Consider the following 24749-nt stretch of genomic DNA (forward strand, 5'->3'; position numbering starts at 1 on the left):
ACAGACCTCTTTGTTCAAAGCCTCCTAAAGGTTTGAAGGCCAGCTGTGAAACGAGTAGGAGATGCTTAATTCCATTCTGCTGAAGCAGCGTGGCAGCACCAAGACAGCACTTCCTTGGTTTGTGTTCCTCCCAGTCGGCTCTCAGTACAGCTGAGTGCTAAGAGTACTTTTTTTTATCTGAAACCTTGAATTCTGCAGAGACCAAGTGCTTATTTCTTAGGATCACCAGGGGAAATTTCTTATTCTCCCAGTAGGGTGGAAATTTCAAGGTCTGAAGCTATAATATATGTAGTCTTCTAACATCATTAAAATAGGGGTTTTCTGATGGTTCCACTGTAATGCAAAGAATACAGTCCTGCCTGTGAATTCCAAATCAATCTGTGTTGTGGTGTCATGGTGGAGGTAATTTGAAGGCACTCATGCAAGGCCAGGGAAAGCTGGGACTGCCAGGGTGTGAAAAAAGGAGGAAGGAAACAAAGCTCATTCTTTCTGCTGGTCATCCCATGTTCCTCTGTGCTGCCCTAGGGCTGAAATCTGGCTGCAGTGGAAGCAGCAAATGAAGGCTTTGGGGATTAGGAAACCATGCATGTTTTCCCTGGAGAAGGGGGAGAAGAAGGTATATTGCTAGACTGCTAGGTGGAAGATGCTGGCTCTTATACGTAGCTTTTACTGCAGCTTTCTGATGCCATTTGATGTAATTTACTCCTCTTTTTTGGTTTTTAAGGTGCCTGGGGGAGGCTGGGAGAGGGTATCCAGGCAGGAATCCCTGGTTGCTTATAGGGTGAGCCCATTATTATTGCACTATAAAGACTTGGATGAGGCATTGCTGGGGTGGGCTCCAGCTCCATCCTGCCCAAATTCAGCCCCAGGCAGTGGCCAGTGGGACAGATGTTATTTACTTGAGCTGTGGCTGAGTCTGGATTAAACCAACAACTCAGCCAGCAGCCTTTATTATAATTTAGGAAGTGTGAGGATACATAGAGGAGGATACTTACAGCATTAAAAAACACAGGAGAAATATGTGGGTGTTTTTGAGCTAGTGGGAGCTGTGTGCTCCATCTCCTGGGTGACGAGAGACACAAGCGATGGGGAGGGTGACCCTTAGGGATGCAAACAGCCATGCAAATGCCCCACGAGCAGGGCCAGTGGGTCGGTGTGTGCTGGAGGACTGGAGGCTGCCCTTTGCCCGCAGCCCATGTGGCAGTGGACTTTGGCAGCAGTGCATGGGGAGCGGAAGGAGGGCCCCAGCGGCACCCGATCAGGTGTGTTTGGCTGCTGCCGGGGGGTGGACAGCAGTGGGAACCCCTAGCTGGAAATTAGGGGGGGGCCTCTGTGGGACCAAAATGATGGGTGCCAGGATGCTTGTGCATGGGGATGTTTAGAGCAAGGATTTAACCCTGCTTTCACCTGAAAGGGGTAAAAACTCAGCTGCCTCTGTTCAGACCCGAGTGTCTTCCCCAGCCCTGAAATTATCCCGAAGTACCTTAAACTTTGCATGTGATGGGGTGACAAAGTGGTCCAGATGGCCTCTGCCTGTGTTGGGGAGGTTTGTGAGCCTTTGTGGTGGGGGTGGTTTGTGTGCCAATGTTGCAAGAGGACACATGGGGAGCTTGAGAGGTGGCATCCTTCCCTGGCGGCTGAGGCTTCACCCATGTATTGCCCTGGGTTGTCATTAGGGTTTCCTCTTTTGCATGGGACCATTACAAGTGAATCTAGCGTCCTCTTGAACTTTTATATTCTTGCTGGAGCTGAAAGGCAGGAGGAAACCCCTGTTTCCACCCCACCTCATAGCACACGTGAACAAAGCTCCATTTCTCCCTTCCTCTGTCCCTACTTATTTATGTGAGAATAATTCTCCCTGTCCTGTTTGTGTCTTGCCAATATCTCTTTCCCTGCCACACATAATGCGGGGTTTCACTGCCTCGTCACAGAGGTAAAGCTGATTTCTCACCTCCTTGGGGAGGCTGTGAGTGGTGGTGCTTTGCAAGGGCTGGCTGGGGATGCACGAGGGTGCTACCTCTCACTCTGGGAACAGCTGGATGCCTCTTGCTTTCAGAATGGACCATTTCATCCTGGTGTTTCAAGGGGCGCTTCAAGTTTAGGCAGATGTGGAGATGGCTTTTCCTTGCCTCTGGGAATTTTGGGAAGGATGCTGGGTTTCCAGCAGGCTCCCAGAAGCAGAGTAGGTGGTGAGCTTCATGGGGGGGCCTACGGGGGAGGTGAAACGCTGTTTATCAGCTGCGCTGTGACTTCATTGTTTGCAGGCCACTAAAGACATTTCGGACCTAACCTCTGCTTCCACCCCAAAACTGGAGAGGATACCCCCAGCAAGGTCGTGATGGACCCCCAGGCCCCTGCCCGGCTGCCCCAGCCCTGGGAGAGGCAGGCAGCCCGGGGGCCATGGGGAGAGGTGCACCATGGCCCCCCACTGCAGCCCAGGAGGGGGGGTCTCCACACAGGGCCCCGGCCTCGGCCCGGCTCCTGGGATGGGGGTCACCCCCCAGGCCACCCTCCCCGCAGGGATGCTGGCAGGCTGGCTGCCCTGGCTGAGCGCTATGAAAGCAGCTACCCCAGCAGGCCCTACTCCAGGTGAGAGCTGCACAACTCAGCGGTGTTCCTGCTGAGCCCCCTTCCTGTTCTAAACCTTACAATGAGATGTGGCCATTTCACCACTGAAATGTGGGGGCTTGTGATATGGGTCCTGCCCTTGGAACTGCACAGGCAACATAGAGAGCAGCCTTGGGGAGGCAGTGTGTGAATAGGTGATGTCCAGCTATTAAGTAGCTGGTGACTTCTATATTTAAGCCCGGATAGTAGTTGCAGCTCTGAATTCTTCCTACAGCTGTGACTTCTGAGGTTGCAGTTTTACAGGCTTCATCTCAGTCCCGAGCTGCATTTTTCTTGAAGGTTTGATTAAATAAATTTCATTTTTACGAAGCACAAGGTGAACAATAAAAATATAAATGGTATATAGGAGCTAAAGGCAGCTTGCAAGCTCAGCTGCTGAAACAGCGGAGGATGGAAGGATAAAATGTGGGTTAGATGATGCTCTCAGCGCTGAGAAATGGCTTTGAGTGCTCCAGCAAATCTGGGATGATTTGCCTGAGTTATTGCCCTCAGAGTGTTACGGTGCGGATATGCAGGGTTTTGCACTGAGGCTGTATGATACTCACGCTGGGAAGTGGGGTGTTGCATGGAGCTCACCAGGTCACTGTCAGTTGTGAAAGACCTAAGGTATGTGAGAGCTGAGTGGCTTTGGCTGGGCTCCAGCGCAGAGGGAGTCCTGCTGGGCTGTGCAGTCCCTCTGGGCTGGTGGCTCCAGAGCTTGGCAGAGAAGGTGCTTTTGGGAGATGTCTCCTAAAATATGGGTGAGAGCTGATCTCCATGACAGGTCCACACCACTGAGCTGAAAGTGGGCATCACCTGAAGCTGCAGTGCACAGCTTTCTTATGGAGCAGGATGGGAGAGTATCTAAACCTTCTGCTGCTCCTTCCAGGAAGGATGCTTGACCAGTTTCTGCTGCTGATCAGGGTACCTGGGCAGGGTACCTTGCTGTATTTCCATCACATTTTCTGCCTCCAAAAGTCTAGTTCTAATCCTAAATGTCTTCTAGAACCTGCAGTGGTGCCCTTTCTTTCTCAGAGTAAGTATGCTGTGTTGTGTTTCAGGCAAGGATATGAAGACCCCCACTGGCAGTACCCAGCAGCCAGCTATGGGGATGATTACACCTACCAAAGCTACCAGTGGCAGCCAGTGGCCTGGCAGGGTGACAGAGGTAGGGGCTTATCCTTTGGGTCTGCAGATGGAGGCAGCTTGTTGCAGGAGAAGAGGCAATGCTTTCTCCAAAATGGGCTTGCAGGGCTTGCACCTCTCCAGGGCTTTGCTCTGCCCACGCTACTGGGTCATTGGTGCTGTTCTCCCCATGCAGCACTGCCCTCAGTTTGCATTTGGGAAATGTGAGCAGGAACTGGATGCACTCAAGGGGGTGTTTGATCTTGATCTTCATGGTTAAAACCCTGTGTCATTCCTGGTTCCATGCTGAACTCAGTGCTCATGGTGCTTTGTGATCATGGTGTCTGAGGCCTCATTTTTGCTCTTTCTGGAGTTTCTGGGCTGAAGAAAAGGGAAGGGAAGAAAGAGGAAAGGACATCCATGCTGTGTTGGCAAATGCGTACGAGGCTTTATCATACCTCCAATGTGTTGGGCTAATTTGGAAGCAAATGGGGTGTGCATGGCAAATTGCCTGACTCATCACTTTTCTTTTGCAACTTCATTATGGCTTGCAGCTCTGGATGGGCAACGCTAAATCTTGATTCCCTCTCTAGACCTGAGACAGGGGGAGCATTACAGCAAGAGTACCAACTACCAGGACCAGCACTACTACAAGGGTTACCACCCCAACCTGGCTGCAAGCTCCCCGGCGCCAGATAGGTAAGGGTGGGCAGTCTGGGCATCTCCTGGCACAACAATCTGCTGCAAAATCAGCAGGTCTGTGACTGGTCACACATCCTCTGACCTTCAGGGTGTCTCCTTTTGCCTGCCTGCAGGAAGCAGACCTGCGACCCCTATGACGACAGCTACACCTTGGCTGCCAGAAAGGAGAGGGCAGGGGGGGAAACCCACAGCAGTGATTTGGGGGAGGCTGGTGGCCAGCCCCAAGAGGTAACCTCAAGATGGGTAGGGGTGGATGGCAAAGCACTTGGGGATCTCAAAGGGATTTTTGGGAGCAATCTTGTATCTCTCCTTCAGCTGGGAAAGAAGCTGAGGAGAAAAGGGCTGCTCTGCTATGTTGCACTCATTGCCTAACAATCTCTGGGGATTATTATCATGGATTATTGGCATTTGTGAACTCTCCATATGCTGGGCTGTTGCTCCACCAGGCATGGCATTGTACACCACTCCTACACATGTCCAAGAGCAGGACAGAAATCCAGGCTTGGTGGGATGCTCTTCTGCATCATTCCCAGGTAGCTGCAAGCTGTGTATCATTGCTGGCTCTGTCCGCCAAGTCCTGCTCCATCACACTTATGTCCTGATCACTGTTTTGCCAAGAGTAAATGAAGAGGCCAAATCAGAGCTGCTGTTGTTTTGCTCCTGGGCAATACTATGTGAGTTCCCAAGTCCCATCTGCTGGCTGTCTAGGAGTCTATGCTATGGCTAGGAAAGCTATTGGGCTAGATTGGTGGCTCATGCCAGTTATTATAAAAGCCATTGGGTATGATAAAAATATGATGTGCTATGATGGAAGTGCTATGATGAACCTCAGATGCTGAAGGGTGTGACCTGCTCAGATGGGAACTGGCTGTGCCGTGCTTCCTCCGCTGGGCACTTCCATGGGGCAGCAGAGCCTGTCCCACTGCTCTGGGAGCAGAAAAGCAGCGGTGTCCCCAGTTTCTCAGCCAGGTTTGTGTTTTCTCCTTCCCTTGCAGCCATCAGACCAGCCCAGCCTGCTCCTGCAGTACCACGAGTCAGGGCTCAGCTCCAGTGGCTATGAGCTCAGCCAGTACATCCGTGAAGGTGCTGACCACTATGACCCTGCTCTTTCAGGGACCTGGGGCCTGGCACAATCAGGTGAGGTGTGATGGGGCCCTGGCCCCCTCTGACAATGGGGGAGCAAAGAAATAAATGGCTGGCATTAGGTAGCTTGGTCCTTTTCTGGAGGATGTTGTGCAGGCACAAGTCATGACTTTAGGGCTGCAGGGCAGGTCCCTTGTCCAGTGGCACCTCTATGGTAGGTGCAGGAGCTGGCATGCATGCCTCCTGCTTTAGAGGACAGTTCTAGCATGGGGGTAGTCAGTGGAGGGTCACTTAAGTTGGGACCTGGTTATGTCCTTCATAGTGGAGGTGGTGTGGGGTCAGGGTGAGGGGACTCACAGTGGCCTGTGTGTCATTGCAGGGAGGCCCTTGGTGTCCACCCCAGCCCCAGTGGTACCCCTCAAGTTCTCAGTGCCACACACGGTGGTGTGCTTTGGAGCCAGAGGCCAGCTGGTGCTGGTGTGTCCCCGCCACCCTGCCAAGGGGCAGCTAGCCCTTGTTGAGCTACACAGCCTGGAGGTATGTCACAGCCTGCCACCCCAAACTGTCCTCTGTCCCCTTGCTGGAGTGACTCCATTCATCTTGAGGGATGCAAACACTGTTCTCACCCAAACAGCCTCCTTAGCAACCTTCTCATCCCCTGCAGTCATCTTGTCTCCAGCCCACATGAAGGCCCTGCATTGTGTCAGCCTGTGCAGGAGCATTGCTTTCAGCATTTGGGTCCTGCATCCTGCTCTTTCAGTTCTGTAACCCTTGTCATCTGTGAGCTGTTCACAGTGAGGTACAGATGTGGTCCATACCTCTTTGAAGGATAATTCTACTCGTCTTTCTGAGATGCTTAAATACAGAAGCCATATCCATACCCTCAGTCTCCTATTTTGCCTCCCAAAGCATACAGATGCCATCCAATAGGGATTTTTTTTCCTGGACCTTAGCACTGGTGTCCATGTGATGGTTTAGGGTGTATGCTCTGGGGTTATCTTAGAACAGCACAGAGAGTGGGCTCACCAGCACTGTTGAATCTTGGTGCAAGCATTGACTTTCAGCTAGCCCAGCTGTGGCTGGTCAGATTGCTGAAGTCCAGCTGCTGAATTTGCTCTTGTGTTACAGGTTGTCCTTCATGGCACAAAAGAGCTGGAGGAACTACAGGCCTTCCCAGGGCCCCTGGCCAGGTATGCTGCATAGGCAAGTCCAGGAGCTGTGGCTTCCAGGCTGTGCTGGCATGGCTGGCCTGGGAGCATCTCTCCTTTGTGAGGAGACAGGAGCTCAAGTCAGGCTTTAAGGTCCCCATGATACCGTGATATCTGCAAAGGCCTAGACTAGGTTCATACTGGGAGCCCAGCCCCTTTGCTGTGGTGTAGGTTGGTTTGTATTGTGGGAGATGGGGGTGGTTTTGAATATTCAGAGTGTGGGCTCAAGTGTGGTTTGTATGTCTGACCTTATTTTGTACTCATGTCCCAGAAAACTGATTTTTGGGAGATTTCTTTGGATGTCTAAAGCACTGGGTCAGCCTGTGATTTAGCTTTTCCTAAAGTTTTTGTCCCTCAGGACTGCTGAACACAGCAAGGGCAGACTCAGTATGCCTCTTCATCCAGTGTGAGCCTGGGGATGAATCATGGTGTGTTCCATCAGGTTTTCTCTGTACTATACTGGTCACACCAGTGTGTCTTCTGGCCACTCAACCAAAGAAGGGAGAGAAAAGGATTGTGCAGAAGGAAGAAAGCCATTTACTGAGCTAAAAAGCTGCTTATGCCCAGCAGCTGGGTACAAGACCTAGAGGCTAACGTTTGTGCCAAATGGGATTTGGGGAATCTCTATATGATATGTTGGTGTGATTGAGTCAGGATCAGCATCTCAATCCCCAGCCCGTCCACCCTGGCTGATCTCAGCCACCCTTTCTTTCCAATGGTCTGTTTATTTTATTGTAAGAGAGCGGTTCTGTCTGGCTTGCACATAGCTTAAAGGTTTCTGCTTCTGTTTCATACCCAAAGGGATTATACGGTCACAAGCGTGTCTTTCTCTCTGCACTATGCCAGTTAAATAAAAGATACTGCTTGTATGCGTGCCTGCTCCTGCAGCCTTGAGCATCCACGGCTGTAACAGCAACACAGCAAAGCAAAACTGGGGTTCTTTGTAGATGAATGGATGAAAATATCAGGAGGGCAGAGAGAGGGTTTGAGATGCACTCTGAGTCCCTGAAACAGAAGTCTACAGAGTCATAATTATTATAACATTTAAGCATTTTTGAGCTTGGTGTGGCCAATGTGTTGTGTGGTCATTGGCACTGGAGATCTCCATCTGATACTTTGAATCTTTGGCAGCCCCATTACTGAACCTGGGGACATGTTAAGTCTCATGTCCTGGATTGCTATGCCTTGGGTTTCTGTTGATGCCTCTCTTTGCTGCTGTAGGGAAGATCTGCACAAGGTGGATGTGATGACATTTTGCCAGCAGAAGATAGCCACAAGCTGTGATCTCTCAACACAGAGAGGCAGAGATTCATGTCTTCTCTGGAAACTCCTGGTCCTTCTCTGCCGGCAGAATGGGGTAGGTGTCCTGTGGAAGGGGCTGACACTTTTGATCTTAGAGGTGAGACAAGTTATACCCCCAAGATACCTCTTGATCCAGTTGCTATTTTTAGGGGGGATGTACCTTAAAACCCACCCAATCCCATAGTACAGTCAATCAGTTTGATACTGCCTGGATAGTTAGAGCAAACCCTTCTCTGTGATTGCTTTTCATCCTTGAGAACTACCAACAACCCAATGCTATAGCAGCTGTGAGAAGGACTGGTGCTACCTTCATTGAGGAGCCAGTGCTTATGCTTGAAAGGGGATTATTCTCTTAACCCAATGAAATCCACCCAATCTAATCTGTGGCTTCAGAGCAAGTCTTGTGAAGGTTTTGCTAGTTGTGCTGAATCTTTTGCCCTCCAAAAGTGTGTGCTGGTGGCCAGTGCTGGTCTTGTTAGGGACCATGTCCTAGGGGGACCATGTTAGGGAAATGTCCTAGGATGAGGGTACGAATGTAAGGGTGTTGGACTGGAAGTGCCACCAGCCTTTACTTGTGGGGCAGTCTCACTCCTCCCCTTCCCTTTTGCAGTCCATGGTGGGCTCAGACACAGCTGAGCTGCTGATGGAAGACTGCAGGTGCCAGAAGTACAAGAGGCAAAACCCTGCGGCAAACCTGATAGGCCTGACAAATGACGAATGGATGTCGCATCAGACAGGGACACTGGACCTCATCACAGGGGACATCCCTCCCGTTGTGGAGACACAGGCACAGATAGTGGAGAAGTTCACCAAGCTCCTCTACTATGGCAGGAAGAAAGTAAGTGGTGAGTGGGATCCAGGACAAAAGGCTTTTTTTCTTGGTCCTTTTGGCCTCATCTGACAGGTTTTAAAAGGAAGGCTGGTGAAGAGGTGCCTTGTAGTTGGGGGATCAACCCTTCAAGCTGTTTGTACAACACGGCTTATGGCAGTGATTTCCCTACCATTGGGAATCGCGATGGGCCTTAAATGAAGACAAGATGTAGAGACTTCTACCAGCACTGTGGGTTTTGTTGCAGTTATGTGATCTCAAGGGGTATCAAAGGCCACAGAGAAAGAGGGGGGATGGATGCATCATTATCAGTGATGACACTGACAGTTAACAGGGAGCACAGACCTGGAAAACCAGTAAAGACAATACTGCTATGAAGGTCCCAGTTCTTACTGTGGTAGAAAGATAAAGGGTCTTTTGGGAACTCAGAAGAGTTTTTTGGAGGGTACTAGTTAAAGCCAGAGCAGTTATGAGAGCTCTTTTCTGAGCTGGGTGAGCAGCAGAGGAAGGCAGGGGAGCAGAGTTAGTGCAATCCCTTTTTTGTTTCTACCTTTTCTGCAGGATGCTCTAGTCTGGGCCATGAGAAACCATCTTTGGGGACATGCCCTCTTCCTCTCCAGCAAGATGGACCCTCGAACCTACAGCTGGGTGCTCTCTGGGTAAGTTGGAGAAGCTAAAGTAAGGTGCAATGCTCTGTGACTCACTTTGCCAAACCTGTTATCCCTCTGGGTACCTTCAGCCTCAGTGCACTGAATTAAAAAAGTCACTGATTTCAGTTGACCATTTCAGAGGCGGCAAAGTGGGGACAAGGCATCCATTCTGCTGGGCTTCCTAATGGATGGGAGAAACCAAGTGGGAGCTGGAAAGCAGAAGGAAAGGCATTTCCTGGAGATGTAGGGTGGATTTATTCTGAGTCTTTGGCTTTGCTCTAGTAAAAGCCATTGGGATAGGGAGAGCTGAGCCATCTTCACAATGATCCAGCCTAGTCTGAGCTGTTCGTCCCACTTGTATGAATGTTTTCTGGTGGAATTAATGTACTTAGTCTGGATTGGTTTGATCCCTTCAGGGAGAGTAAAGCAGGTATTTTCTGTCTTGTGCAAACCAAATCCTTATATGGAGGTTTTATCCAGTGTTGCCCTGAGGACTTGCCTGCTCTGAAGGTAATGCAGATAATCAGCTTGGTGGGCTGTTGATCCTTTCCCCCTTCTCCAGGAAGCCCCTCAGGACACTGCTTTCCTGGGGCATTTGGGACATGCCCTTGAAGGTGAATGAGGGTTTCGGGTCCCAGCACAGCAGCCCTATCTCTGTTGTCTCCTCACAGGTTCACCAGCACACTGGTCACCAATGACCCCCTGCAGACCCTCTTCCAGCTCATGTCAGGAAGAATCCCTCAGGCAGCGCTGGTCTGTGAGCAAAAGGCTGGCCCCAGCCTGTGTACCCTGTGTACCCTATGCTGACCTGCCTGTGACATCCACCTTGTGGTGACCATCTCTGTTCACCTTGCCTCTTGTTTCCCTCCAGTGCTGTGGAGATGGCACGTGGGGAGACTGGAGGCCCCACCTGGCTGTGCTGTTGTCCAACAAGGTTGGAGACACGGAGCTGAACCACCGAGCCATCGTCACCATGGGAGACACTTTGGGTGAGCCCAGGCTGTTGTGAGCAGTTATGTTCCTGCTGTTCCTGCTCTTTTGTGATAGTGGGTGGGCACCTGCAAAGTTGCTGTGCATGTCCATGCTGGCATGGATGTGCATTGGTGCCAAGATGAAGTATGTGTGCCTGTATACCTGTGCAGGAGCAGGGATGAGGTGTTGATGGATCCCACTGCCCTTTGTGCTGGCAGATAAGTCAGGCTCATGTATACCCATTAACTGCTCTTTTGGAGATGAATGACTGGAATCGCTGGATCTGGGGAGGGCATATGTAACTGCAGGGACTGAGACGTACTCCTGGTGGTGGGAGCTCTCAAGGATTTCATGCTAATAATGACACCCTACAGATTTGAAGCTGGAGCTGGTGCCTGGTCAGGCTTCCCCGGTTCTGCCACTGAAATGAAACTCCTCCTAGGTGCAGAAACCAGCAATTGGGGAATACAGATGAAAAGCAGGGAGAAGGGAGGGATGCAGGTCTGTCTGAACAGCGAGGAAAAGTGGGGTGATTGGGATTGTGTTTTCAGTGAGCTTGGGGGCCTGAAAGCAATGGTGACCACAAGGTGACCTCTTAGGACTAAGTGTTTGTCTTTTATCTCCCATCCAGCTGGCAAGGGATCAGTTGAAGCAGCTCATTTCTGCTACCTGATGGCAGATATCCCCTTTGGTTACTTCGGGGTGAAGGCAGATCGCATGGTTCTGCTGGGCAGCAGCCACCGGTGAGTGAGCCAGGAGGCAGTGCTTTCACCTGAGGGACACGTCCCACCTTCTCCTTATCCCCAGGATCTCACTTTTATGCAAAACCAATCCCTGGTTTTGGGCTTACTGCTCTTAATGTGAACTTTGCTCTGGGCTTCTCCAGCTGCAGGCTGGCACAAATGGAGGAGCTGTGAATCTGTTTGTGGGGCTGCCTGGGAAGAGAGCTCTGCTCCTGCTTGTTGAACCTGTCTCTCTCCTCTGCAGGCAGGGGTTTGCCCAGTTTGCCAGAATGGAGGCCATCCAGCGGACGGAAATCTTTGAGTACTGCCAGCGGCTACGGCAGCCTGAATCCTTCCTGCTCCCCTTCCAGGTAGTGGAGATTCACAAATACATCTGGTGCAGCAGCTCAGGCCTGCCCCAAAACATGCATCCATCCCTCTGAAGCCAGGGATTCAGGCTGCTTTTCAAGGCTTGTCTCCTTGCTGATGCCCTGGCCAAGGGGTTCCTCCAGAATTTGGGTTATGATGTGTTTGATCAGTGCTTGCTCAGGTCTTGCTGCTTTCCTGCTCTCTGGGGTAATGGATAGGCTTTTCGTATTGCAAATAGGTCTGCTGCTATCTCAGGCACTGCACATATCGGGTGAGTAAATGAAGACTGTGGGCTGGTGTCTTTCCCCCACTGCCGGTTTGCTGGTTCTGGGCTGGGCTGGCCTTGTGACAGTGCTGTGGTTTGGGGAGCTGGATGAAGCTGGATGGCCCCATGGGGATGCCAAGTTGCAGATGACCTCTGGGTGATGAGAACTGTGATACTGAGTCATGCTGGGATGATGTGCCATAGCAGAGGGTGCCCATGCCTGTGAGCATCTCCTACCCTCATATATCCGTTCTGTTTCCCTCTCGCAAGATATACAAGCTCCTCTATGCCTCTCTCTTGGTTGACTATGGACTCCCAGCCCAGGCCCTGCAATACTGTGAGCAGATTGCCACCGTGCTCCTAAGCCAGGATCCATCCAGCCATCCTGTCCTGGCCCGGCAAGTGATGAAGGTGAGTCTTGTACCCCTCTGCATTCTTGGCAGGATATGATACCTATTCAGGACCTGGTGTGGTGGGAAGCATCCTTGGAGTTTCCCATGGTTGGGGGTGCTTGGCAGCTCTGAGCAGCCCCCCAGGGTTTGCTGTGTATGGAACACAGCAAGGCCAACACCTCCATGGTGTCTCTCATACCTATGGATCTGGGATAGAAACAAAGGAGTTGTGTTGACTGCCAAGTAGGAGCAGAGTTATTTGGAAGCAAAGGAAGTTTTGTATTCTGGAGAGGCTTTTTGAACTTATAAATGGCACAGACTTGAGAAGCTGAAGTGTGAGTGCTTCACATTTCCCCTCCAGCATCATCCCACAATTCCATTTACCTGCCAGGGGCTCTTTTGGGTTCACAGCAAATAGAAGCATGTCCCAGCTTGTAGCACTGAGCCCAGCTCTTCTGCTTCATGAGCAGGGTGCTGGGGCAGGGAGGGGTGAAGCAAAGTGTCCCAGCTTTCCCTGAGCAGGTTGGGCTCTTGGGAGAGCAGGTCTGCCTGCTCCATGCACATCACCAGGGCAGTGCTGAGGCTGCTTGGAGCCTTCCTCTGTCAGGAAGGGGACAAAAGCCATGGTGCTGTGAGATAAGGGCAGCAAGGATGCCATTCTGAAGCAGGTGCTGCAGAAATTGCCCAAAGCTTGCCTCACACAGCCCCCTTACCACTGAAACCTATTTACTGCCTAACAGCCTCTCGGATCTGCTGTTCTGCTGGGGATAATGCTTCTCCTGGGAGAAAACACTTTCATCTGAAAAACTAGTGCATTCGTAGATGCTCTTGTCTTTGATGTTTTAGGCTGTGTTACAAATTATGCTACACATTAGTGTTTGATTAAGACTTCCCCTCTTTTGAAGCTGGGGACGATATACAACCAGGTGCTGGTTCATTAATATTGGATCAAAGTGCACATTAGCTTTTGGATTAAACATTCCCCCCGTTTAGGAGTAATCATGCTTATAATTTCCTCTTTCCTGCAATTGATTTAGGATGAATGCATGTGTGTTTGCAAAGAGATGGGACAGTGGATTTCTAGGTAGTGCAAGCTCCGGGCTGTGCACTGGGTTACTCTGTTTTCTGTGGCCAGTCTGTGTCTCAAGCTGGGCTCTGACTGCGTGGGTCATGTCTTGCTGTAACCTCCTGGAATTGGGAAGTGTTTTGTGCTGTTTTGAGTTTGTTTTAAAAACTTTGGGAATAGGAACATGTGGCCGCCTTAAATCATAGAAGCATAGAAGGTAAATGAGTGTGAGGGAGCTTGATAAACACCAAAGAAGTGAGTTGATACCAGTAAGAGAAAATTCAGTAAAGGCTCAGATGAAGAGCAGTGCTTTAAGTGTCATATCCCCTCATCCAGCTGTCTTAAACTGCATCCTTATCTAAGCAATTTCTCCAGACTGGGATTTAGCTCTGCAGGGAGCCCTCCATTTCACCCTGGGCTGGTGGGATGGGTCACCCCAGAAGAGCTTCTTGCTGCGTTGACAATAGCTGCTGGAGCCCCATGTCATTGAGTTGGCTGAAGCCACGGCAGCATGGACCCCTCTCTTGCAGGAGAAACTAGACTTGCAGCAGCAATACTGCAGAGAGGAACATGGGGGAGATAGTGGAGCATGGAAAAAATACTGAGCAGCAACATAACAGGATGCTGTTGCAAAAAAAGAAACAAACCCAATGTTATAATGTTGTTTTGGGCTATGAGAACAAGAACGGCATGTGTGAGACACCGACGTGATAATCCCCCCATGCTCAGGTCTCAGAGGTCTTGGCTGAGCACAGTGGCCCAGCTGGGATGCTGCACTGGGAGACAGGGCCAAACTGGAGCAAGTGTGGAAGAGAAGAGCAGGGGTGGTAAGAGGTTGAGGGGAAAATGACCTCTGAAGAGGCCATGAGGTTGTTTTTTCTAGGCAAGATCTGCTGGGGGAGGATGGGCAATGTGATGACAGGCCTCTGGCACGCAGGAGGCTGGTTTTCAGGGGGTGGTGCCTGAGTGTCCCCACAGCTTCCACGGGAGCAGGAACAGGAAGGCTTAATTTGCAGCAGGGAAGATTTCACGTAGATACTAAGAAGAAACCCCTTTAGCTGTAAGGATGTTAAGCATCAGGACAGTCCTGGGAGGCTGTGAAATCTTCCCCTTGGAGATCTGCAAGTGCAAATCAGCCAAACACGGGCACACGGGATTTTCTTGTGCGTTGGCAGACGGATGAGGTAACCTCAGGTGTCTCCTGTCCCTGCATTTGTGTCTCCTGTGTGGTTGCTAGTGATGGTAGCGCCTGTTGCAAAGTTGGGAGAGGAAACAGGCAGGTGAGCCCTTGCTGAAACCTTACCAGCTCCCATCCATGCTCACAGGGTGGGTAAGGGGTTGATGCAGAGCCCTGGGAGCTGGTCTGTTTCCAAGGTGGGGATACCCTGCAAACCTGCGTGGGACTCAAGCTGGCTGTCAGGGGGCTGAAAGGTGGTCCTTTTCCTTGGAGGAGAAACGGATGGTAACAGTAACGTGCCTCTGTGATGTGATGTGAAGTGCATCTTTGGCATTCTGACATCTTTGTGGAGGTGTCTGAGGTAGCCCTGCTGGAAGGTTTATCTGCTACAGCAGCTCTCTGTAGCAATGTGGGAGAGGGAATAAATCTTGCACAAGAGGCTAGTGTTACTTTTACCCCCATATTATGAAGTGTGCCTCTGGTGCTGTTTTTCCCCGGACCTGTGTGTTCAACCATGTGCAATTGCTGCAAGGGTCGGACTCCTCCCTGTGGAGCTGAAATGTGTGACGAGTGTCATTGCCCTCCTGGCTCTGCAGCTGGCCGAGCGGCTGAAACTCTCTGACCCTCTGCTCCTGGAGATGCCAGAGCAGGACCAGATGCTGGAGCCTGACTGGCTGGTACAGCTCCAAGGCTGCTGCCGAGAGTGGGAGGTAAGGAGGAGCGGGGATGCTGTGGGGCAGCCAGTCTGTGTTGTAGTTTGTCTGCAGGAGCATCCTCCTCCTCAGCCCTGAATCAAGGGGATGGGTGTGGAAGTTTGCTATCTGTTGCTGCCCAGGTGCCTTTCTCCTTGGCTTGTGAGCTCAGAGATGTGGCCTCTGCTGTGGGACCTGCAACTTCAGCAGGACCATGGGGTTGCAGCACCTGAGGGTGTGGGCAGTGAGGGCTGCAGAGTTTTCATGGGGCAGAGCACACCTTTTCTTGGCTCAGGAATGGCAGTTGGGTTGGGCTGGTGGGTGAATGATGGGATCCTTGTAGTGAGGATTTTGCAGATGACACTGGTGGGGCACCCCCTTGCAGGTGTGTTTTTTTTGGTCTGGTTCTTGGATTAATGCTCTTAGTTCAGGTTTCTTGCTTGCTTTTGGTTTTGTGCCCTTTTTGGTCTCCAGTTTCTCTCCTGCCGGCTCTCAGCAGGGTAGCAGTGCAGCCCCCTTCACTTGCTGGGAAAGATCTGTGACCATGCTGGTATGGGTCTCACCTGTAACCTGGGCTCCTGCAGCCTGGGGTGGATCATAAGCCCCAGACCCACAACCATCATACTTTCCTTTATATTGGCTTTGTGGTTTCCTTACTCTGACCCGTGCCATCTTTTTTTCTATCTGTTTTATCATGTTTTCCCTCTGACTCCTTGCAGGTGGAAGATGACCTCCCACTGGATGTGTCACTCACTCAGCCAGGGCTCTCCTGTGCTGCTGCAGTGATGGCAGGTAAAGAAAATGAAACAGCAGGTTGCAGTCACCACACTGTACTTCTGTGCATGTGGAGCTGTGCTGCCATGGCCTAGGAGGCAGCTCCCTGCTCCCTGGAGCACTTCTCAGCAGCTACTCCTTCCTCCTTACATGCCCCCAGGACTCCAAATTTTGCTCCTGCCTGGGTGCATCCTTGCAGTGTGGGGCTGCCAGGGATTGGCTGCAAATAGAGGGGTTGATGCGTGTGCCCTCCATACAAAGTCTGCGTAATTGGGCATGATTCCTGCAGCTTCAGGAGTCCCTGCTGGTGCCGTGAGAGGAGAAGGGGGGCTGGAGGTGGGCAGCATTCAGCATGTGTCTGCTGGCTGAGCCCTGGGGGAGGCAGCCTTGTTCCCAGGCAGTCCTCTCAGGGTGCAAACTGGAGCTGAGCTAAGGGGATTTCACACTTGCAGAGTGAAAGATTTGGGAAGGAGCTCATCCTTCTGTGTGCTGGGCTGCAGCATGCCTGTTGGTGAAGCTGCTGCATTTCCCCTTCCATTTTCATCCCTTTGCCTTGCCTCTTGGTTGACCCCAAGAGTACACTCCAGCCACAGTCCACCCAGAGGGTCAAGAGACATCAAGATCAAGGACATGAACTTCTCCTAGGTGACTATCAAGGAAAGGGCTGGAGAGCTTTCCTTTCCTAGCTGGGCAGGCAGCACATCCATGGGATTGTCCCGTCAAGGAGAAGTTCAGGGGCTCGTGACCCATCAGTGTTGCTTCACAGTCATTTCTATCAGCAGGACACCCCAGCACAGCCCCACTGCTGCTCAGATACAGCTTTCTGCTGGGAACACTGGCACCGATGGGTGAAAAAAGGCTGTTGAAGACAGGATAAAACATGACAAAAAACCCCCAAGCCATTTCTTCCTATCAGCTTTGCCTGCTGCTTCCAGATTCCCCTTCAAAGAGGTCTCCCAGGCAGCAAAAGGGATCATCAATCCTGATTGCCTTCTGCTGCTATCAAAGGCTGAGGCTATGATCATCCTCCCCTGGAAGAAAGTCACAGATAGGATGGGATGGCTTCTCTGAGGGACCAGATCTGCTCTATGTGGTCTCTGCAGCTTGCTCTCCCAATATTTTGTGCCTTTGTTCATAGAAAATGCCATCCAGAGTCACCGTCTGAGGGAACTACATGCAGAGAAAGCTGACGTGGTACTGAATTCATCCATCTTGGAAAGACAAAGCCCAAAACAAGGTGCCAAGCTGAGATCTGTGTGGTCATAGTAACCTCCCCATCCATCATTACAGACTGGGTTGGCCTCTGGCTTTCTCTGGCTGAGCTTGCCAGGTAGTGTGCAGTTGAGAATCCATCCTCCTCCCTGTGGATCTCGAGCATCTCCAGACTGTGAGAGAGCAGCTCACGGGTGTGAAGCCAATCCTGAGCAGGCTGGAGGCAATGCTGGCAGGCAAAGCAAAGGGTTTTATAGCACCACATCCAAGAGGTGTCATTAGTCTGTCTCCAGGCTCAGACCTACGGGATCTGGGTCCTGCCTGGCCATATTCCATGGTGATAAAAAGAAACTTTGCAGTGCCCAGCAGGTTCCTGGCTGGAGGCTGAAGAGCTGGAACAAGCAGGGCACAAACCTGGGACCAACAGCAGTGTGCTGCCTGAACCGTGACTAACACCAGGCAGAGTAATGTGTGTGTTAAATAAAACAAGCCCCACTTGCTCAACCAACCTTTCAAACAAAAAAAAAGCAACCAACCCAACTCTGAATAAATCTGCCCAAAGCAAGGAACTCATTCATGGTTGCTCCTGTGGAGCAGGAATGAAGGCTTCCTGATGAATTTTCTTTTCTACTTGGGGTGTGCAGCAGGAGTGGACAAAAAGGCTTGGAGGCTCCTTTGAAGTTCTGGCAGATGCTGCTTGTGCTTAGTTTCTTTGCTTCCATAACATTTCACTTCTAAATTCATTTGCAACCTCAGGCATGTTCCCAGGAGGTCACAGCTCTCTGCCCCAGCCCTGTCTTTCACAGCCCCCCTTACATGAAGCCTCTGAAGGGTCCCTGCTGCTGTGTTGTGCCCTACCTCATCCCTCACCCTCTTACGGTCCTCGGGGTCCCTCCTCAGCTCCCTGACTCCCGCTGATGTGTAAAGGAAAAGGGGAGAATTCTGTGCAATGACCCAATGACATTATAAACTCTGGAGTAAACACTTTTTGCAGATGAAGAGCCTGGCCATGAGCTTCCCCAGAGTGAAGGCTACCGGCGTGACCAGTATCAGCCTGTGCCACCCCAGGGATCCAGCTCCCAACAGGATGTGTCCCTCTGCTCTTTGGCCCCTGTTCAGGACACAGCATCACCACTGCTCAGCATTGGGCAGGAGCTGCAGCCCCCAGTGCTCGACCCAGGGACAACCACCCCTCTGGGAGTGGATTTTGCTGAGCCCCCTCTACAGCCACTGCCACCAGCAGGTAAGTGCTCCAGCCTTGTTTCTCTGCACAAATGGCTGCCCCAGTTAGCAGCAGGGGCATGGTGTGTCCCTCAGGGGTGTGTGATCCCTTATGGCACGTGTGTCACTTCAGCTGCTGCTCCCTGCTAGCACTGCCTTCACCCAGGACCTCATTTCCTTCCAACCTTGTCTCAGATGGGAAGCCATGTTTGCCCCAGTGCTGTGCATGCAAACCAAGTCCAGCAGTGCTGGCCACCCTGGGCAGGTGGGCCTTCATTTTTAGGACATCTTGCCCAAAACAGCAAGGAGGACACCTGTGGGTTGTTGGCAGTGTTGCTGCTTTTCTGCTAGATGGAAAACCAGCTTCGCATCCAGCAGCACAAGCCAGGTTTGAGATGCACTGGTGCACCCTTGTGACTTCCTCCCTGGGGCTGACAGGGACCAGAAAGGCCTTTTTCATCTCCTGCCCAGGGGGAGCATCTTGGCCACACAGCCTTGTTCTAGGGTGGGATGATTACAGCACTGAAAATGCGTCTGATAGACATGGCAGGAGCTCTTCTGGTCAAACTGTGTCCTTCCCTCTGTTCCACAGGAGAAGCTGGGGAGCCCTGGGGTGCCCTGTTGTCCCCTGAGGGGGTGCAGCCATCCCTCCCAAAAGAGCAGGTAAGTCAGAGGAATCAGGGAGACCATCCCACTGGGAACTCTGAGGGGATTTGGGACTTGCTAACTTATCCTTCCACTCACTTAACTCTCAAAACTGCCCATCATGGTGCCAGCTGTGTTGCCTGATGGATTAGGGTAGTCCTCCGCAGCCTCCTACCTCCTACCTGCTGCCTGCTGTGGGTGTTACTTCTCCCCATCTGCTGTGTAAGGGATGCGGAGGTCCCTAGGGATGCTATCTAAGTCTGGCATGGTGGAATTCTGGCAGCAATCTAATAGTGCTTTGGGGTAGCTTCTCTGGGAACACCACATGGCAGCTGGATCTCCAATGCCAGGAGGGGTTAAAGGCTCAGACTGTCTCGGAGAGCTCCACTGTTTCCTTGGAAGATGACAGCCGGCCTTCCTCAGAGAGCGTGGCTGAGGATACTGCTGAAGAGCTGGCATCAGCAGAGGCACTGAAGCTGGATGAGGACAAGGTGAGCATGCCAGAGCTGATGTGAAGCCTCATGCTGTGAGCTTGTCTGCCTCTGACGCTTGGTGTCTGCCCTGCCTCTGGTAGAATAGTGCCTGCTACCGGCAGGTATCTGGGTGGCCATGGCATCCTCCCCTTCTCATCCATTTCCACTGTTTTCCTTTGTGACTACCTCCATTTCCCAGAACTCTGGATTCAGGTGGTTTGGCTGGTTTCGGTCGAAGCCCACCAAGGAAACCTCTCCCAGAGATGTGTCTGAGACTTCACCAGACTCCCCCACACTGGAACTGCAGGTAGGAGACAGAAGGCTGTCCGGTCCCTAAGTAACAGGGTACAGCCATGAAGATGGGTGACAAGGCTCCACCATTACCCACTTTGTCCTTGTGCAGGTGGCTGGTCTGTGCCATCGCACTCCTCTTCATGGCCATAGCTGCTCTATGTGGGAACAGAGCAGGACCAGGAGCCCTTTTACCCTGGAAGTCAATCATTGGTTAATAACAATTGTAAATTTATTAAACCCTTTTTGATCTGGGAGGTCCTCTGAGCACTTGGCAAACTCTGTGGAGATTGCTTGCCCTCCGCTGAAGCAGAAAGCAGCAGCTGCGAGAGGCATGGCTTGGGCAGGTTTTAGAAGCTGAAGGGAAGGAAAACCTCTTTAATTGGAAGCACAGCAGAGAGGGGGAAGCAGCCATGCACGGTTATCCCAGTCCTGGCTGAGTCCTTAGGGTGACATCCCTGACTGCAGTCCCAGAGCAGAAAATTTTGTGATATTCTTCCAAAACCAGAAGGAGATGAGGAGAAGAGTATGGCCCATGGACACTGATGGCCCCTTGCATTGTACACAGGCTTGGTGTCCAGCCTCCTGCCTAATTTTCACCTCTCCAGGTGGTTTAGGTTGTGACAGGGGTTGCTTGCCCTGACCCTGTAGCCCCTCCTTAGCTTGGTTGCCTGTAGCTCTTGGGGTACCCCATCCTGCTGAGTGGTACCCTGAAAATGTGGTGTGGTATTTGGTGCAGAAGTCTTCTCAGCATGCGAGGAACTTCTGCTTTACATGGGTGGATGTGCTTTCAGGAACAGACATCACCATTCCCATCCGACACCCCTCTTGCAGCTCGGACAGCCCCTTCGGCTCAGCCTCCCTCCAGAAACCCTGGTAAATGACACATGGGTCCCCTTGTCCCTGTCCCTGTCAGCTTTTTAGAAGCTGCTCTTCTTAAGTATTGTAATTGTTGCATACCCCAGCAGGCTTGCAAGGGGAAAATGCTTTTGCTATTACTCCGCTGTCCATTGAGATGAAAGGATCATGGGAGTCAGCAGGAGAGCAGGTGAGGAGAAGAGGTATTTGTGTGTGTTAGGGGGGAGGAAAAGAGGTGTCCAGGACCCCTCTGTCTGTTAATTTTCTTTCCCTTCACCCTTTCCAGACTGGCTTCCATGAACATCCACCACCAGTGGGGGCAGTCCCCCTGTTCAACCCTCTGCAGGTCTCCCAGGTGAGAGCATCCTTCCAAGGTGTTGCTGGATAGGGTTGAGGGTGACTCTTGGCTTTTTGGATGGTGCAGATTGCAAGCAGCCTGCAATGGGATGGGGATGCAGGGGGGACCAGCCCTGGGCAAGAGTTTGATTTATAAGACAATGAAGCAGGGGAGGACAGTGACAGGGAGGCGTGTGATGGAGAAGGAAAAGGTGGGGGTGATGCTGGTGGCTACATCCTGAGGACAACAGCTCCACGTTTTTGGGTATACCCCTCCCTAACACCATATCTCTCTCTTCCCAGCTCATTACTGCCTCTCGACCCACCCAACCCAGGCTGCTTTCCCAGTGGCGCTACCCCAACCCTCTCTGAAGCAGAAATCAATAGCAGTGACCATTGTGAACCAAAATGGTGTTTGTGATTATTTTTGAAGCAGATCTTAGGTGGGCACAGTGGCCCAGCTGGGATGCTGCACTGGGAGACAGCGCCAAACTGGAGCAAGTGTGGAAGAGAAGAGAAGAGCAGGGGTGGTAAGAGGTTGAGGGGAAAATGACCCCTGAAGAGGCCATGAGGTTGTTTTTTCTAGGCAAGATCTGCTGGGGGAGGATGGGCAATGTGATGACAGGCCTCTGGCACGCAGGAGGCTGGTTTTCAGGGGGTGGTGCCTGAGTGTCCCCACAGCTTCCACGGGAGCAGGAACAGGAAGGCTTAATTTGCAGCAGGGAAGATTTCACGTAGATACTAAGAAGAAACCCCTTTAGCTGTAAGGATGTTAAGCATCAGGACAGTCCTGGGAGGCTGTGAAATCTTCCCCTTGGAGATCTGCAAGTGCAAATCAGCCAAACACGGGCACACGGGATTTTCTTGTGCGTTGGCAGATGGATGAGGTAACCTCAGGTGTCTCCTGTCCCTGCATTTGTGTCTCCTGTGTGGTTGCTAGTGATGGTAATGCCTGTTGCAAAGCTGGGAGAGGAAACAGGCAGGTGAGCCCTTGCTGAAACCTTACCAGCTCCCATCCATGCTCGCAGGGTGGGTAAGGGGTTGATGAGAGCCCTGGGAGCTGGTCTGTTTCCAAGGCTGATGGTGGGGATACTCTGCAAACCTGCGTGGGACTCAAGCTGGCTGTCAGGGGGCTGAAAGGTGGTTCTTTTCCTTGGAGAAGGATGGTAATAGCAACCTCTTTTCTGATGTGAGGAGCATTTTTGACGTGGGCACTCTAACATGTCTCTGTGGAGGTGTCTGAGCTATCAAGAGGCTGTGTTGCACGGCATGGGCCACCACCTCTCTGTGGCAGTGCAGGAGATGGAATAAATCCCGCACAATGTCGTCTGGTTTGCCCAGGCTCTGCCACCAGTGTGTTGGGCGGGTTAAAAGGTACTTGAGGCAGTAAAAGGGCGTCCGGGGGAGAGTAGTCTGAATTGGGTTGTAGGGCGATGCCCCACCTCACCCATTGGACTCAGCAATCGCCGGCCGTGAGTCTGTCTCAAAGCACCGCGGGGCCACGAGCATCCACCGGGGGTTCCGTGCGGGGCAGGGCCCGCCGCGGACCCTGCTCGGCTTCTCCTGCCCAGGCCGGCCCTCCCGGCGCCCCCCCTTTCTGGTGGCTCACCCGCCCGTCGCGGGCGGGGCTCTGCTGGAGCCGCGGGCGGCCCTTCCCTCAGACCTTCCCCGAGGCGGGGCGGGGTGACGCGCACCCAGTGCGTGGCCTCGGCGGTGAGCTTCCCCCGGACGTTCCGGCCTAGCACCGCCGGCACTATATATGCGCGGGCAGCGCCTCTGCTTCTCGCTCAGGGTGAGCACGGCGGTACCCAGCGCGCACCGCGCTGCATGTTAATGTACACCCGCCCCCTCCTCGGAGGCGGAGCCGGTTCCCCGTGTGGGCAGTAAGCGGTGGCCTTGCCGGGGGGTGGCTGTGGCAGGACTGCGGGACCGGACCCACCCGTGACAGACGATGGGGCTCGGCCCTCCTTGTGATAACGGGTGGGGCCGAGACCTGCTTGCCGCAGGCTGTGGGGCGCGGCCCCCTTGTGATGGGCTGTAGGGCTAAGACCTGCTTGTGACAATGTGAGCTTTGGGCCCACTTTTGATGGGCCGTGGGGCCAAGACCTGCTTGTGGCAGGCTGTATGGCTGGGACCTGCAGATTGTGGTGCTGTGTCCCCATCGTGACAGGCTCGGAGGCCAAGGCCCGTTTGCAGCAGACTGTAGGGCCGGAGCCCATTCCTCACGGGCTGTGGGGCCAAGACCTGCGCACAGCAGGCTGTGGGCCCAGGTCCAGGCTGCCTGGGGTGGGGAGGGGGGGTGTATGTGCTATGAGCACTGGGGCAGTGAGCAAGCATGTAGGTATCTGACTTTAAAATGCTTCCAGAAGTATGAGCATCTGTAGTGCTGGGGCTGTTTGCTTTTTAACAAAGGCTGCTGAGGGCAGTGCAAACTCAGGGCTTCTGGCTGGGCAGACGCTGCAAACACACCCTGAGAGCTGCTCACCATGCTCTCCCTCCGTCCAGGGCTGTTTGGCTCACAGGGATACACAGGTGGAAGTGACCGGTCAAGCCTGGGATGCTGCGCAGGGTAAGTCTGGCTGACTGCAGCACACAATTCCAGTGGGTTTCCTGGGGATGGAGCTTTTAGCCCTGAGATCATTCTGCCTCTGGGTGTGGGTAGGAGGGCCACCAGGCTGCACTGGGGCTGTAGTGTGTCCTCACACTGCTGTGTGTGTCCTCACAGCTCTGTTTGCTGTAGCTCTGTGCCCATACACCCTTATGTCCCTTAGTCCCAGCCGTAGGACAATTTGGGCAGCAGTGCTTGTGGGGTGACCTTCTGTGAGGGTGAACATGTTGCCATCTTGGCTTTATGCTTTTTGCTGTCCTCTGGTCTTTTGAGTTAGTTTAAAGGGGGTGAGCTGTATGTACCTCTCACCTTGGGCATTAAACATTTATGCGATTGAACATGGTCTCTCCTGTTCCTCAGGCAACCTCTTTTTTGGAGGGAAATGATAAGCACAGATGAGTGTCTGCTGGTATAAGTTTGCAGATCTGGCAAATGCTTTTAGAAATCTTGTGATTTTTGGGATCACCCCGCATATCCTTAATTACTGACTCTATTCTTGATCCCCCAGAAGTTACAAGGAAACATGAAGCAAAGTTTTTCTGAAATAGCATGCTGCAAAGCCCCTTATAGGCAGCGCAGTGTGCAGCCATGGATGTGGGGGTACAGGAGTTTCCTTGCTTGCATGTGGCCTGTTGCACTATTCAGTCTCAGTATCATGGGGTTATGGAGATCCAGAGTCATAGAAGAATGAAGAGGCTGAATCAACCTTGTCTTGTGCACATATAATGTGTGTGAGTTGGATATCAGTCTTCAGTGGAGGAGCAAAAAAAAGAGGAGAGACTATGGGTGATGGTGACTTCTCACAGCAGGGAGGGCATTTTGGTTTTGGTGAGATGTGGTCTTCTATTAGCTTATTTCTATGGAAATGTAGAGGTGGGATGGTTGGCTGCTCAGACTGGGATGGTTGGCTGCTTGGACTAGGAAGGTTGGAGGAGCTTTTTTCTGTGTGGCTTTGGTTGTTTCAGAGGTGGTAAATATCCTGGGTAATGGGTGCCTGAAGTTTGTCTGAGTTTCTTGTGGCCTCCCAGTGAACTCGAGGTAAACTGGGGCTGAGGCTCTCTTTTCCTTCTGCATCCTCTCCTGAGAAAACTGGAAATGCATAAACCTGATGCTAATTGTTACTCTGACTGATAACAGCAATTAGGGTCTGTAATTCGAGATCAAGTCTCT

The 24749-nt window shown here is 52.1% G+C and overlaps 1 protein-coding gene and 1 long non-coding RNA gene across 5 annotated transcripts in view; both read left to right on the top strand.

Annotated features, from left to right (window-relative positions):
- The first annotated feature begins 1210 nt into the window (after positions 1-1210).
- On the top strand, positions 1211-21380 carry SEC16B (SEC16 homolog B, endoplasmic reticulum export factor). Of its 4 annotated transcripts, none has more exons than XR_009961471.1 (26): positions 1211-1262; positions 2265-2589; positions 3669-3775; positions 4326-4431; positions 4548-4662; positions 5430-5571; positions 5897-6054; positions 6646-6707; positions 7947-8082; positions 8638-8865; positions 9418-9515; positions 10178-10259; positions 10378-10495; positions 11110-11221; positions 11466-11571; positions 12105-12245; positions 15066-15179; positions 15881-15953; positions 18142-18390; positions 18961-19031; positions 19364-19504; positions 19686-19793; positions 20517-20653; positions 20743-20825; positions 20922-20990; positions 21275-21380. XR_009961471.1 is itself a non-coding variant. In XM_062602195.1 (26 exons), the coding sequence occupies exons 2-26, from the start codon at positions 2339-2341 to the stop codon at positions 21341-21343; spliced, it is 3021 nt and encodes a 1006-aa protein (XP_062458179.1). In that variant the 5' UTR covers positions 1211-1262; positions 2265-2338; the 3' UTR covers positions 21344-21380. The 4 variants fall into 4 exon arrangements, 2 of the variants coding, with proteins under 2 accessions (XP_062458179.1, XP_062458180.1); XR_009961472.1 differs by having other exon boundaries at positions 20746-20825; XM_062602195.1 differs by having other exon boundaries at positions 20572-20653.
- Positions 21381-22930: 1550 nt separating this feature from the next.
- LOC134155255 (uncharacterized) overlaps positions 22931-24749 on the top strand; it is a 100661-nt gene continuing 98842 nt past the window's right edge. Inside the window, exons 1-2 of the long non-coding RNA XR_009961476.1 lie at positions 22931-23035; positions 23477-23540. This is a non-coding gene — a long non-coding RNA (uncharacterized LOC134155255). The remainder of the gene's footprint in view (positions 23036-23476; positions 23541-24749) is intronic.

Source organism: Pezoporus occidentalis, unplaced genomic scaffold (assembly GCF_034315485.1).
Source record: "Pezoporus occidentalis ecotype Australia unplaced genomic scaffold, CSIRO_AGI_Poc_V1 ctg76, whole genome shotgun sequence".
NCBI lineage: Eukaryota > Metazoa > Chordata > Aves > Psittaciformes > Psittacidae > Pezoporus > Pezoporus occidentalis.